General features: G+C 32.6%; 1 protein-coding gene across 3 annotated transcripts in view; it reads left to right on the top strand.

Annotated features, from left to right (window-relative positions):
• NCAM2 (neural cell adhesion molecule 2) overlaps positions 1-13,974 on the top strand; it is a 540,885-nt gene that overhangs the window by 417,539 nt on the left and 109,372 nt on the right. For all 3 annotated transcript variants that reach the window (XM_032277132.1, XM_032277133.1, XM_032277134.1), the window contains exon 11: positions 4,905-5,001. In XM_032277132.1, coding sequence (XP_032133023.1) covers positions 4,905-5,001 — 97 coding nt within the window. The remainder of the gene's footprint in view (positions 1-4,904; positions 5,002-13,974) is intronic.

The raw sequence follows: 13,974 nt of genomic DNA, 5'->3' as shown, positions 1-13,974 counted from the left end.
TGTCAGTAATAAATTTATTATATTGAGTTTTAAAGTTTTTCTTTTTCTTTAAGTATATATATTCAAACATTTAAAATTATGGATTTCAAACTATAACCACATTTTAAATAAATTATTTAAGTTATTGCCAATAAATGCATCTGTAAAGGTCAAGACCTTCAAAACTTAATTTTTTTAACTGACCACATCCTGAGGAAATTACAAAGCTTTTCAATATGTGGGCAAACGTTGAAAGAAGAAGTAATTTTCTAATAGGTTTGTTGGAATAATATTGTATTTTGCATGTCTGTATCATTGTTTGATGCCCTAAATAGGGATGCTGTCTGTTAGGTCCATGATTTTCTTATCATGGAATACACAGAAGAAATCAGTAATTTTAGGTTTATGAAAAAGACTACCAAGCCTCTTCATTAATATTATATACTCAGCTTACATTTAGATATTCAAAAGTATGTTTATTAGTTCACTATACTCTGCCCAAGCCTAGCATCATGAATTAATATGAATATTTTTAGCTATATACAGATATACCTTGGAGATATTGCAGGTTTAGTTCCAAGAGCACGCCAATAAATTTAATATCAATTTAAAACCAGTTGCACAGATTTTTGGTTTTCCAGTACATATAAACGTTATGTTGGCACTATAGTCTATTAAGTGTGCAAAAGAATTATGCATAAAAAATCTATGTACTTAATTGAAAAATACTTAATTACTAAAAAGTGCTGGTAATAATTTAAGCTTTAAGCAAGTAGTAACTTTTTTTTCTGGTGGAGAGTCATGTCACGATATTGATGGCTGCTTTCTGATCAGAATGTTGATTGCTGAAGGTTGGGTTTGCTGTGACAATTTATTAAAATAAGGCAACAGTGAAATACTTTGTTAATTTAACACTTCCTTTCATGAAAGATCTCTGTGTAGCAGGTGATGCTGTTAGCATTTACCTATAGCAGAACATCTTTCAAAAATGGAGTCAATCCATTCTTGGGTGACTAGGTACATTGTCCATGAGCATGACTAGTTTGTAGGGATTTTTTTTTTCTTCTCAGCACTATATCTCAACAGTGGACCTAAAATATTCAATAAACTGTGCTGTAAACAGATGTCCTGTTAACCAGGCTTTGTTTCCCCATGGATAGAACACAGGCAGAGTTGATTCAGCATAATTTTTAAAGACTCTAGGATTTTTTAATGATAAATGAGCAATGGCTTGAACTTATGTTACTAGCTGTATTAGCCCCTAACAAGAGATTCAACAGTTCCTTTGACATTTGAAGCCTGCCCTTTACATCTCCTTTCTAGCTATGAAAGTCTAGATGGCATCTTCTTGCAATAGAAAACTGTTTCATCTATTTTAAATTCTATTTTTTAGTGTAGTCGCTTTCATCAACGATCTTAGCTAGATCTTCTGGATAACATGCTGAAGCTTCTACATCAGCCCTTGCTGCTTCACCTTGTATTTTTATGTTACAAACATGGCATCTTCCCTTAAGCCTCCTGAACTAACCCCTGCTAGCATCAAACTCTTCTTCTGCAGCTTCCTCACCTCTGTCAGCCTTCATAGAACTGAGGAGTGTTATGTCTTTGTCTGGCTTAGGCTTTGGCTTAAGGAGTATTGTGGTTGGCTTTCTCTTCTATCCAGACCAATCAAATATTTCTCCATAACATCAGTAAGACTTTTTTGCTTTCTTATCATTTGTGTGTCCACTAGCCAGTACTTTTGATTTTTTTTCAGGAACTATCTCTTCACATTTACCACTTGATTGTTTGTTGCAATAGGCTTCTGTTTTAGCCTATCTTGCTTTTACCTTCCTCACTAAGCTTAATCATTTTTGGCTTTTGATTTAATGTAAGAGAGTGACTCTTTCTTTAATCTGAACACTTAGAGGCCATTGTAGAATTATGATTTGGCCTAATTTTAATATTATTTGTCTCACAGAATATGGAAGCCTAAGAGAAGGGAGAGAGATGGGGTTATGGCCAGTCAGGCGTGCCATCAGAACAAACACTTATCGATGAGGTTCACCGTCTTAGGGGCACAGTTTGTGGTTACCCAAAACAGTTATAATAGTAACATCAAAAATTACTGATCACAGATCACCATATCAAATTTAATGATAATGCAAAGTTTGAAATACTGAGAGAATTATACCAAAAAGTCACAGAGACAGGATGTGAGCACCTGCTCTTGAAAATATGGTGCCGATAGATTGCTTAATGCAGAATTGCCACAAACTTTCAATTTGAAAAAAAAAAATGCACTATCTTTCAAGCATGATAAAGTAAAACACAATAAAACAGGTATGCCTGTATTTATGAAGAAACAGTTATATCAGTAGATGTTTCCAGTACTTTCTGAATTAATATTTTCAATGCTTTGCACATTTTAAACATTTAAATATTTTTACTTTCTGATCTTTATAATATAACCTTGTTATCTTATATTTTCATAAAACTTTATAACATTTTGTTGTGCTGCATTTAAGTGTAAAACCACTATTGGACAATTTTATACTGCCTTCCTAGAATACATTAAATCAGCTTCAGGGTACATGATTAGGCCAGATTATATCTAGAGCTGTGTGTGTGTGTGTGTGTGTGTGTGTGTGTGTGTGTGTGTGTGTGTTGTTTAATCTATGCCATAAGAGCTGTTTTCTTTGTTTATTAAGCATACAGCATGGTAAAAGGATTGCTTATTAAAGATGGACTTTTATCTGTTGATAGCTGAACTCTCAGAGACAAAAACAACAAAAATGAATTGAGCTTTTAAGAAATTGTTCCAATGAAAATGTCTCTATTTAAATTATTAATCTTAAGGAGCTGTGCAATAATTACATCTCTTTGTTGTGGCTATCTTTCTCGTTATTGTATTGATTCAGTAAACACATTCTTCTCTGTTGAATTTGCAAATAACTTTTTCATATGCCTGTAGAATCAGATATTTTGTTATATCTTTTCATTAGAATAATTATTTTAGAGTTAAATTAGCCTTGCTTATTAAAAGCTACACATGAGAAAAATGAACATTTGAATCACTTTGCAGTAATTATATAAGAGCTGTTAAAAATTCTAAGTTTTAATCCTATGATCTGTCTCTAGATGGACAGCTGACTGAAAATGAATGACACAGCTTTTCTGTACTCTTTCAGAATTATCATCTTCAATGGACCTCAAAATTGCACTCTTAGTTAATAGCCTCCCATTACCACAAAATCATTTTTCCCTCTTTTGGGATAGAGTTGAAATTAACAGCAACTCTTGTAAGCATATTCTTTCTTAATAATAGTTACTGAGATTGAAAATTATATCTATTACTACCATCAAATCTCTTATCTAAATTGATAGAATTTCTGTACATTAGAATTACAGGGTTTGTGTCAGTGTTCACCAATAGAATCCCCGAAGGTTAACTTAATTATGGATTTTAAATGTGTAAGGATAGAGGTCAGCTATTTTCTACCTAGAATGAAAAAGAATGATAGGAACTGAATAGAAATGGAGGCAAGATACTGTTATTAGATAGCAAGAAAAGTGCCTGTCTATGAGGATTGTTGCCTAAGAACAACATTTTCTTGCACAATACGTTCCTGGAAAGATTTCGTTAAGAATGTTCTTTTTGCTTGGGGTTGTCTTGGCTATATGGGCTCTTTTTTGGTTCCATATGAAATTTAAAGTAGTTTTTTTCTAACCCTGTGAAGAAAGTCAATGATAGCTTGATGGGGATAGCATTGAATGTATAAATTACTTTGGGCAGTATGGCCATTTTCATTATATTGATTCTTCCTATCTGTAAGCATGGAATGCTTTTCCATTTGTTTGTGTCCTCTCTTATTGCCTTGATCAGTGGTTTGTAGCTCTTCTTGAAGAGGTTCTTCATATCTCTTGTAAGTTATATTCATAGGTATTTTATTCTCTTTGTAGCAATTGTGAGTGGGAGTTCACTAATGATTTGGCTCTGTCTATTATTGTTATATAGGAATGCTTGTGATTTTTGCACATTGATTTTGTATCTACTGTGACTTTGCTGGTGTTGCTTATGAGCTTCAGGAGATTTTGGGCTGAGACAATGGAGTTTCCTAAATATATAGTCATGTCATTTGCAAACAGAGACAATTTGACTTCCTCTCGTCCTACTTGAATACGCTTTATTTATTTTTCTTGCCTGATTGCCCTGGCCAGAACTTCCAATACTATGTTGAATAGGAATGGTGAGAGAGGGCTTCCTTGTCTTGTGCCTGTTTTCAGAGGGAACGCTTCCAGCTTTTGCCCATTCAGCTCGATATTCGCTGTGGGTTTGTCATAAATAGCACTTATTATTTTGAGATGTTTGTATTATATGTTCAATAAACTCAAAAAAGGGAGATAAATAGAACATATTTGGAGTCTTTCTTGAACTTTAAACTGATCTGAGACCAAAACATAGAAAACGGTCAATAATGCTTTTATTACAGGCTTCCTATTTTCAAGTATAGACTTACATTGATTGCAAACTATATATATATATATGTGTGTGTGTGTGTCTCTGTGTGTGTGTGTATGTGTATATATATGTGAGTATATATACATATATATATTTCAAGCTGTGTACTAGCTGAGCTTTACATATATGTAGATCTAATGGTTTTGCTATGTAATAGACACATCAAAGTGGTGCCATTTGGTTATGTAATGAATTAATAGATAAATCCTGATTTGCCTAGCCCTATGGATGTTATAGGTTCATGGATATATCATAAAAGGATTTATATTTTTAGTAATGCTTACTTAATAAAGAAAATTAAAAATATATGGTAAGGAGTTGTGGGGTAAGAAATTAAACATGTGAAAGTAGTAGGCATACTAGGGTTTATATTAAAACTTCTGTGATGTTTTAGAATTGTAATTTGTTATTGTTATTATTTCAGATTGCACCTACATCTGACAATGACTTTGGACACTATAATTGCACAGCCACTAATCGTATAGGAACAAGATTTCAGGAATATATTCTTGCTTTGGCTGGTAAGCATAGCACAATAATTTTTGAGTTCTCACACAATATTTCTGAAAGCAAATGAAAATTTAAGTTGATAATGTAGTCTCACTTATATTTGGGAGCTAAAACAATGGATCTCTTGGAGGTATTAGGTAGACCTTGGTTACCAGAGACTTGGAAGTGTATTGGGAAGGAGGGTATAAAGAGAGGTTACTCAAGGAGCACAAAGCTACAGTTGATCACAAAGAATAAAATATACTGTTCAGTAGTACATTAGGGCTATAACAGTTAACAATAAGTTATTGTATATTTCAAAATAGAAGAATACATTTGGAATGTTTCCAATGCAAAGAAATGACAAATGTGTGAACATACACACACGCCAGTTACTCAGATTTGATCATTACATATTGTAAGCTTATATCAGATTGTCACTTGTCCCCATAAATATGTAAAACAATTTTGCATTTGTAAAATTATTTTCAAAACCTTGAACTTCAGCATGTCTGTAACAAAAATATGAACTTCTAAAAAGTGGTTATAATGTTATTTTAAATGTTGGAAGAGAATATATTTTACATTTTTATAAGTAACAATACAGATTATTTTTTTAAAGAATGAACCACATTTAAAACTTGAAACCATTGTATCTGCTGTATAAAGAGCTCTTAGAATGTATTTGCTCATCAGGATTGACTTCAAACGCTGATTCTAATCCCTCCAATGTTAAAAGTTAGATATTTGTGAAAGAAATTGGGAATGTATGTTTTAACCAAGGACAAGTGTGCACGTGTGTGCCCACACACATGCACACAGCAGAAAATCTAGAAATAAACTATTTCAATTTCAAAAAAAAATCAAATTGTATTTCAAGTAAAGACAGAATCCTGTCAAAAAATTTAAAAATCAAAACACCCTGAGAGAAAATGAACTATAATTAATTTATTTTAAATGTTTAGACTTGAAAGTACAAATAGCTGTCTTAATTCTGAAGGAAAATAGAATGTTACATAAATTTGCTGAAAATATTTTATATTGTATATACATAATATATAAACTAGAATATTTGAAAATATTTTATATTGTATATGTACAATATTACTTCTATAGCCTAAAGATATGGAAATAATAACATATAGAGTAAAAAAATTCATACAAACCAGAAATCCAGATATTATTTATTTACTTATTTATAAAATTTGCCATTATGTTTTGTAAGACTGATTAGGAATCCTAAAATACATTTTAAAAAATAGTTTATATAGCTCACATGGAAAAATGTGATTTACAGTCTTCTAAGACTTGGTAATGTCAGAAAATTATTGTAATATTATATTTTAACAGACTAAAAAGCTTCTGTGAAGAAATTTTAAAACCTTTTTAGGTAGAAAATTTATCTGTAACTTTAATTTTATATTAAGTTCAGAAAGATGTTCATTTTTACTGCTATGTAGACATATTATAAATATTAATGCCATTAATCATAAAGGTCACAAAGGGAAATTTTTAAGCTAATAATGTCAAATTATTGTGTAACTTAGGAAACCTATTTTTCTCCAATTCAAGTTTTACTGAATTGATAGAGAAGGAAGAAAAGAGATTACATTGAAGGAATTGACAAAATAAGGCAGGGAGAGAAAAAAATCAAGATAAGAGTGAGTTTAGAAATATGGAGACACTGTTTTACAAGCAAATTAAATTATAAGAAAAGAAGTATGCTAAGTCTCACCAAAATGCGTTGATAATAAATTGAAGAATCAACTGTAGTAATAAGAAGCATTCACTACTCCAATTAATTTAAGCCTTAGTAAATTATGGAACCTTTCTTTAATATATATTTTTATAAATATTTAAATATATGACCAATATACATATATAAATATTAATATTTATCCAATATTATATGTTGCCTTTTTATGAACGATGTGTTTTTCTATCACAATTTTTAGGGGGTGTATTAATATTCAGTATTTAAAATATTATGTTGATTAGGATTAAATAATTCCATGAAATTCACAGGTAGTACTTAATGTGCATGTACCTTCATCTTCACGATACTTACTACAATATTGTTCATTGACAAATATATTTAATTCTTGTCCTTCTAATGAATATATTAAATTAGTGAGTTTTCTTCTGTCCAACCTTAACAAAAATTAAATTTTTTTCTTTTAAGCTGAGTTAGAAAATATTGGAAAGCTTTTTAATACTTTCCTGAAATTCTCCTAATATTACAAGTTTTATATAATTTCAGGCTAAGAATTTGTTTTAGAAAAAGTGAGATTCAATTGAGATTGTAATGAAGAAATAAAAATGATTCAGACACTCAGCCTTAGATGGGAAACACACATTTAAACATCACCATTTATATATAATATTTATTTCATGGGACTCCTATGTAATACTAATATTTGGTAGAAAACTTACTCTATCCTGCAGAATCCAAACACTGAAATATTACTGTAGTACTGGGATTTTAAATAAGATATAAGAGAAATATTATATTAAAAATACATAAATATTTTCAAATATATGCAGATATCACATTTCAATATTTCATTGGCCTTTTGGCATATGGTATTCTACAGTGTAACAGAATACCTTACTTCCAAAGGGAATAAATTAAGAGCCAAAAGTTAGTGTGAAAATTTTGTACACATTTAGTAGTATTATAGGAAAAATTTACTTTTTCAGCATTCAAAAATCTTTCTTTCCTTTTTTCCTCCCATTTGTCCTTCCTTCTTCCTTCCTTACATTTTGCCTTTTTAATGATTAAGCCTTATATCGGAACAAGGTAGGCACCTGTGTGGGAGAAGGTATAGTGCAGAAGCCTGGCACGGGGGTGTCAAAGCCTGAGCAGAGTGAATGGAGTGGAGGGAGTGTTGGGAGTGTTGCACCAGTCCAATGTTGAGTGTTGGGATCCAGGCAGGGTAAAAAGAGCACACGTATGCCAAGACAGAAACAGCAACCCAAGGAGGCTGTTAGAGGCCATTCACTTAAGGGAAATAACTCAAAAAGAGAAATTCAAATAGCCATGTTCTCACTTGTAAGTGAGAACTAAACAATGTGTACCCATGTGGAAAAATAGACACTGGAGACTCCAAAAGGTGGGAGGCTTAGAGAGAAAGGAAGGTTGAAACATTACTTGTTGGGTTACAATCTTCAATATTCTGGAGATGGATACACTAAAAATGCAAACTTTACCAGTTCATAATATGCGCTTGTAACAAAATCCCCTAAATCTATAAAAATAAAATAAAAATAAAACAGTTTTTAAATGGAAATAAAATAAGAATATGTGTTTGGTTTAAGTCAGTTAACACAAAGCAAGGCCTTTCCATTAAACCCTGACTTCTTCTTCATGAGCAAGAGTTGATGCAGTCTTCTTTTACCTATCTCCTCTGTTTTTAGAAAATTGGGAAAGAAGTAATCTTTCCATGTTGTTATAGAAATATAAATTATTTCACATATGTGCTTGATAATTTTGTTTTCATAACTTTTAATCAAAATGTTAACTAGAAATATTAGAGAGATACATATATATTTTAATAATTCACCATAAGTTGGTTTTTAAAATGTACCTCCTAGATGATGATCCTGCTTCCTAGTAGGAAACATTCTCTGTTTGGATTGAACTAGGTATCGTGGATCAAATTAAGGGAAAAATAAAACTATATAATCAAATTTTTATTTAGCACATAAGGCTAAATAAAAGTTTGATTATATAGTTTTATTTTTCCCTTACGATTTTCTACTTCCAAAAGATGATTATCTGACAAGGCATTCTGTATATTTGGATGCATATTGATTATTTCTTTTCTTGAAAGATCATTACCTACATTTTAAATATTATCAAGTGATTCCATTTATATATTTTTAATTTTTTAATTCATTTCACCATTGTGATATTTAAGTTTTGACTGTTAAACTTTTTACATTAAAGCTTAATCCCAAATAAAATAATCCCACTTTTGCTTCATGAATTGATGCATCTTTCTGATATAGCCACCTTCTCCTGGGGAATTTTGTGGGAGGGACTTGGCTGTAAGCTGTCATCAGGGAATATGTGCAGAACCTGGGGAATGACAGCCTCAGCCCTCTTAGAGTTTCTGTGAAGTCATTCCAAGATTTACCTGATAACAGTACTGTAACAACCAACTGAGTTCATTCATTCATACACCCAGCACTTGGCAAGTACTCAACAAGTATTAGGTGAGTATTATTATGGCCAAACTACAGTTCATATTGGTCACTTTTCTTTTGGGTAGAAGTCAGTATCTTGATGCCTCTTTAGTTATTATATGTAAATCTAGACATCATGGACCAAGGCTTAGTAAAATGAGAAAATGGCCTTACTTATTCTAAACATTACGTTTCTATTAAATCATATAAATTTCATTTTATTTTTACCATTTTTTTTTTCATTTAGGAGCTTGTCCCACCAATTTTTTACACAAACTGCTATTAAGGGAGACCTCTGATACTGGGCTTCACAATTGATTTTTTAACCTTAGTTCAGTACTCTATACTTACCCCTACTAAATCTCATCTTGTCAGTTTTGACTCATTTTTTAACCTTCTGAAACCCTGTCAAATTCAGTATTTTAGCTCTTTTTTCAGGATTGATTTAAGGCACAAGTACAGTATCATGAAACACTCATCTGTAGTTTCACCACAGTCAGGATAAGCCTGTATAAGTCATCCTTGAGAACAGAGATCTTCTAACAGGTTAAACTGGATCAATTGAACAGAATTCTAAAGATATGGAATTATGGCCGATCTACTGGACTGTGTACCTATATTATATCTTAGCCAGACTCTTGCTTCATAACACTTGAAAGCATATTGAAATTAGTTCATTTGATATCATGCTTTCTTTACCTAAATATAATGCTAGGTAAAGTCTGGAAAAGTCTACATCTTGATTTTTTTTTTTCAGAACTGATTAATCAAACAGTGATATTCTGAAACTATTCAAAACATAATATTGATTTTCTCATTCTCATATTGCTATGAAAAAAAGGGAAATCAGGATAACTTGACATTATTTTTAGAGACTCCATGCTTGTATCAATTCCTAATCATTTTTTAATTCACTCACTCAAAAAATACAGTGAATTTCTAGTAGGTGCCAGACACTGTTCTCTAACTTGGGAATCTGAAGTTAAAAAATATATGGCATCTGGTCTTTTACCTAAGTTAGAGTTCAAAAGATAAGGTTGCTATAGAAGGGTAAATCAAAAGTTTGAGGGAAAAAAAATGAATTCTGATTAGAGTTCTTGGAAAAGGTGTTAAATGAGTTCTTCAACAGGCGTCCACTTTCGAATTGAGTCTGAAAGAGTGAGTAGAAACAAGTCCAGAGAAGCAGGGGAAAGACTCAAATAATCATCAAGGTAACACGTGTACAAAGGCACTGTGCTCTTAAAGGAGGGAGACTGTTAATGAGGAAGGCATTTAATGGGAGACTGGAAGGGTATATAGTGTTAGGAGACCAGTGATAGGTAATGAGAATAGATAAGTAGAGAAAAGTTAAATTATAGATCTTAAAAACATTCATCATGTTTACATTCTGTCTGGTATGCAACGAGGGAAATTTGGAGATTATTAGTCATAAAGCAACATGATTCATATACCTTAGAAAATTATCTTGGTGTTGTTCTAGAGAGATTTCACCATAGCATAAAATGTAACACAACTGCCAATTTCCAAATTTGTCCAAATATCTAAAATATATAAATTTAAAATCAAACATGTTAAAGTCATGTTCACTATTCAAATCTGTTTTCTGGCTCATAGTAGATTTAAATTGAATGTTTGATGGGGTCATTGTGTTGTATTTTATTTGCTTATGAGCCGCTGTTGAAATGCCCAGTACTAAAACATAAGTGAATCTAGGTGTCCATGACTTGTGAGAAGATTGAAGACATACTCATATTTGGAAGAAATAATTTCCATTGACACCTTGGGAGTGAATTGACACTTCTGTGGAGAATATTAGAGGTAGAAATTGGAAAATCAAGGTCAGATCTCCGGACTACTTCAGTTTAATCCATAGACTTAAAAACATAAGAACAACAACAAAAAAATTATTCAGGGAGATAGTGAATCTACTTTGAAGGATAAATGTAAATATAATTGGTCAATTACTGTGAAAAAATCTAAATAATAATTTGGATTTGACAGTTGGAAAACACTAGGTGAGAAGTGAAATGAGAAGGAATTCACAGCATTTCAGATGTGTTGCAGGTTTTCTATAATACTAGATTAAGCTGGCAATTTTTCTTGCTCTGTTCTGGATGCTATAGCAAAATATATTAGACTCTGTAATATATTAGCAACATAGATCTATTACTCTCAGTTCTAGAGGCTGGGAAATTCAAGATAGAGGCACCATCATATTTGTTTTTTGGTGGGTAGTCCAAAAAACAAATTGTTTTGTTATAGATGGTGCCTTCTGTGTGTCTTTACATGGTGAAAGGGCAAACATTTCATTCAGTCTCTTTTATGAGGGCACTAATTTTATTCATGATAGTGAAGGCCTCATGACTTAACACATCCCATAAGACCCCCACCTCTTAATAATATATTTAACATAAAATTTGGAGGGAAACCAACATTCAAACCACAGCACAATTGAAACAAAAAAAAATGTTTATAAAACCTTATAGATTTAAGGTAGCCACTCAAAAACAGACATAGATAGAACCTATCTCAGCATAGAATCCTTGAGGTTCAAGCAATTATGGTGATACTGCAGATAACAGTGTTACTGCATCTAGGAAATTCAGTTACTTATGTTACAATTCTTTTAGTATTTGAGACTTTTACCAGACAGAGATTGATGAAGAAATCAAGCAGAAAATGATTTGTTAGAGAAAAAATGATTATAAAATCATTGGATTTTATAATCCAATGATTTTATAAAATCATTGGAAAGGCAGAGAAAAGAGAAGACCAAAGACAACCACCAATATTCCACCTTCGATGTCACAAAATACCATAAGCATGGTCCGCATGCCAAGTCTGCAATGACTAGAGGTCAGGAAGCCTTGCTGCCAAGTTACTCCTCCACTGATAATCACAGCCACACCTCCCCAAAAACTGGATGAATAAACTGGAGTGGAGAGTTGGGTTGCTAACCTCATTTTTATCTGCAGAACCTGTTGACCATGTGCACCTCCTGAGAAAAGTGGGACTGACATTCACACCCCTCTGTCATTCTAAACTACATACACATGCCTTTCATCCTAAGTTCACTACGTGAAACTTAGAACCAGAGCAGCAATTTCTTATGATAAACAAGAGTGTCTTAAATGATAGAATTTGATTCTGTCTGTTAATAGAAAATATCTAGGAGAGGGTTTTCAACACTACTCTGGAATAATATTCATGCTAGCACTTTTAAAGAGAGTTTACAAAAATCAAACTCTTCGGATTCCTGGGAATAAGTTTAGCAACATCGCAGCTTCATACGTGGAAAAAGAGCACAGTTTATGTCTATGAACCATGCATGCTAGGAGACCAAATTCTCAGAAATAAATATGTTGGGCCTGAAATTAGTAATAACCTATTAAAACACAGTAATAAGGAACAAAAGTAGAGTATGTTTCCTGAGAAGACAGTATTTAAGGGATCTTTATAATTCACAGTAATAAGACTGAGAAGAAAGACTAAATTTCCAAAGAAGAAGAAAAGGGAAGGAAAGAGCTATCTGATAAAGAAAACATTGGAGAATACAAAAGGAAAAGTCATGTCGTTTAGAGATAGAAGATTTAGTCTTGGAAAATGAGAAGATAGGCTTCCATTATCAGTTAATCAAGAGGTAATAGCTCTTCAAGATACTGATTACATTGCAGCATTACTCACAATAGCCAGGATAGCCACAATATAAAGATGTACTGCATGTTGTAACTTATATATGGAATTCTAAAACATTGAAACTCATAGAAACAGAGAGTAGAATGGTGATTGCCAGGGGCTAGAGAATGGGAGAAATGGTAAGAGGTTGGAGAAACAGTAAAAAGTTTCAGTTAAGCAAGATGAATAACTTCTGGAGGTTTGATATGCTGAAGTTCATTCAGTGACTCTAGAGTTTGTACCTATCTGACTCCTAGATCATGCCACCAGTTCCTTGCCATTACACACATCAAAAAATTCTGAGCTGAACTTCGATGTTGGATCCATTGCCTAACATTTGACTAAAATATTGACATATGTCAATGGATACAAGAGTATGTAATAGAAGGAGGATGGTGATCAGGGAGGGATAGCCAAATTGCAATGACTGACATTCGCTAACAGTTTTAATATATTCTAGAGTCTAGGTGCTCAACATTACTTAATATTTCCAACAGCATTACCAGGGATGCTATTCTAATATCCATTTGAGACAGAAAACTACTGCAATGTGAAAAGATTAAGTGACTTGTACAAGGCTTTATTTGACCAAACTGGTAAGGCCAGGGCCTGAATCCATAAACTCTCATGACATATCCAGTCTCATAATCCAACACTGGTAGAGGTGAAGAGAAAGGGGGATTAAACAAATGTTTGCACAATTGCTTCTCCATTCATTCATTCATTCATTCACTAAGTGGTGAGTGGTATTTATCAATTTTGGCAATAAAAGATGTTAGGAAATAGTTTAGAAAAACGTGGTAACAATGAAGGGATAACAGTGTGTGAAACTGAACTTCCATTGGCCTCAGTTGAAATACTGAGCTGTGTCTGAAAGTCCTTCAAATAGACCTGGATCTTTGCATTAGATAATCCAGGATCCTGAGTATGAGACTGAAAAAACTGAGACTAATGTTGTAAAGAAAATGAAGCTCTTGAATACCATTCCCAGGGAAGTGATGTGATCACAGTGGTTCTTTACGAAGATTGATTTTGCATTTCGATACCACGTGCATTGATGTTTTTGTTGGACTCTAATAGAAAAGGAAGCCAAGACCCACTAATGGCATTACAGATACAGTCAGATAGGGCCAGAGCCGGGG

Source organism: Sapajus apella, unplaced genomic scaffold (assembly GCF_009761245.1).
Source record: "Sapajus apella isolate SASKATOON/1434 unplaced genomic scaffold, GSC_monkey_1.0 scaffold8, whole genome shotgun sequence".
Classification (NCBI taxonomy): Eukaryota; Metazoa; Chordata; class Mammalia; order Primates; family Cebidae; genus Sapajus; species Sapajus apella.
The sequence above is the reverse complement of the archived record's forward strand: the minus strand, read 5'-3'. Positions and strand labels throughout refer to the sequence as shown.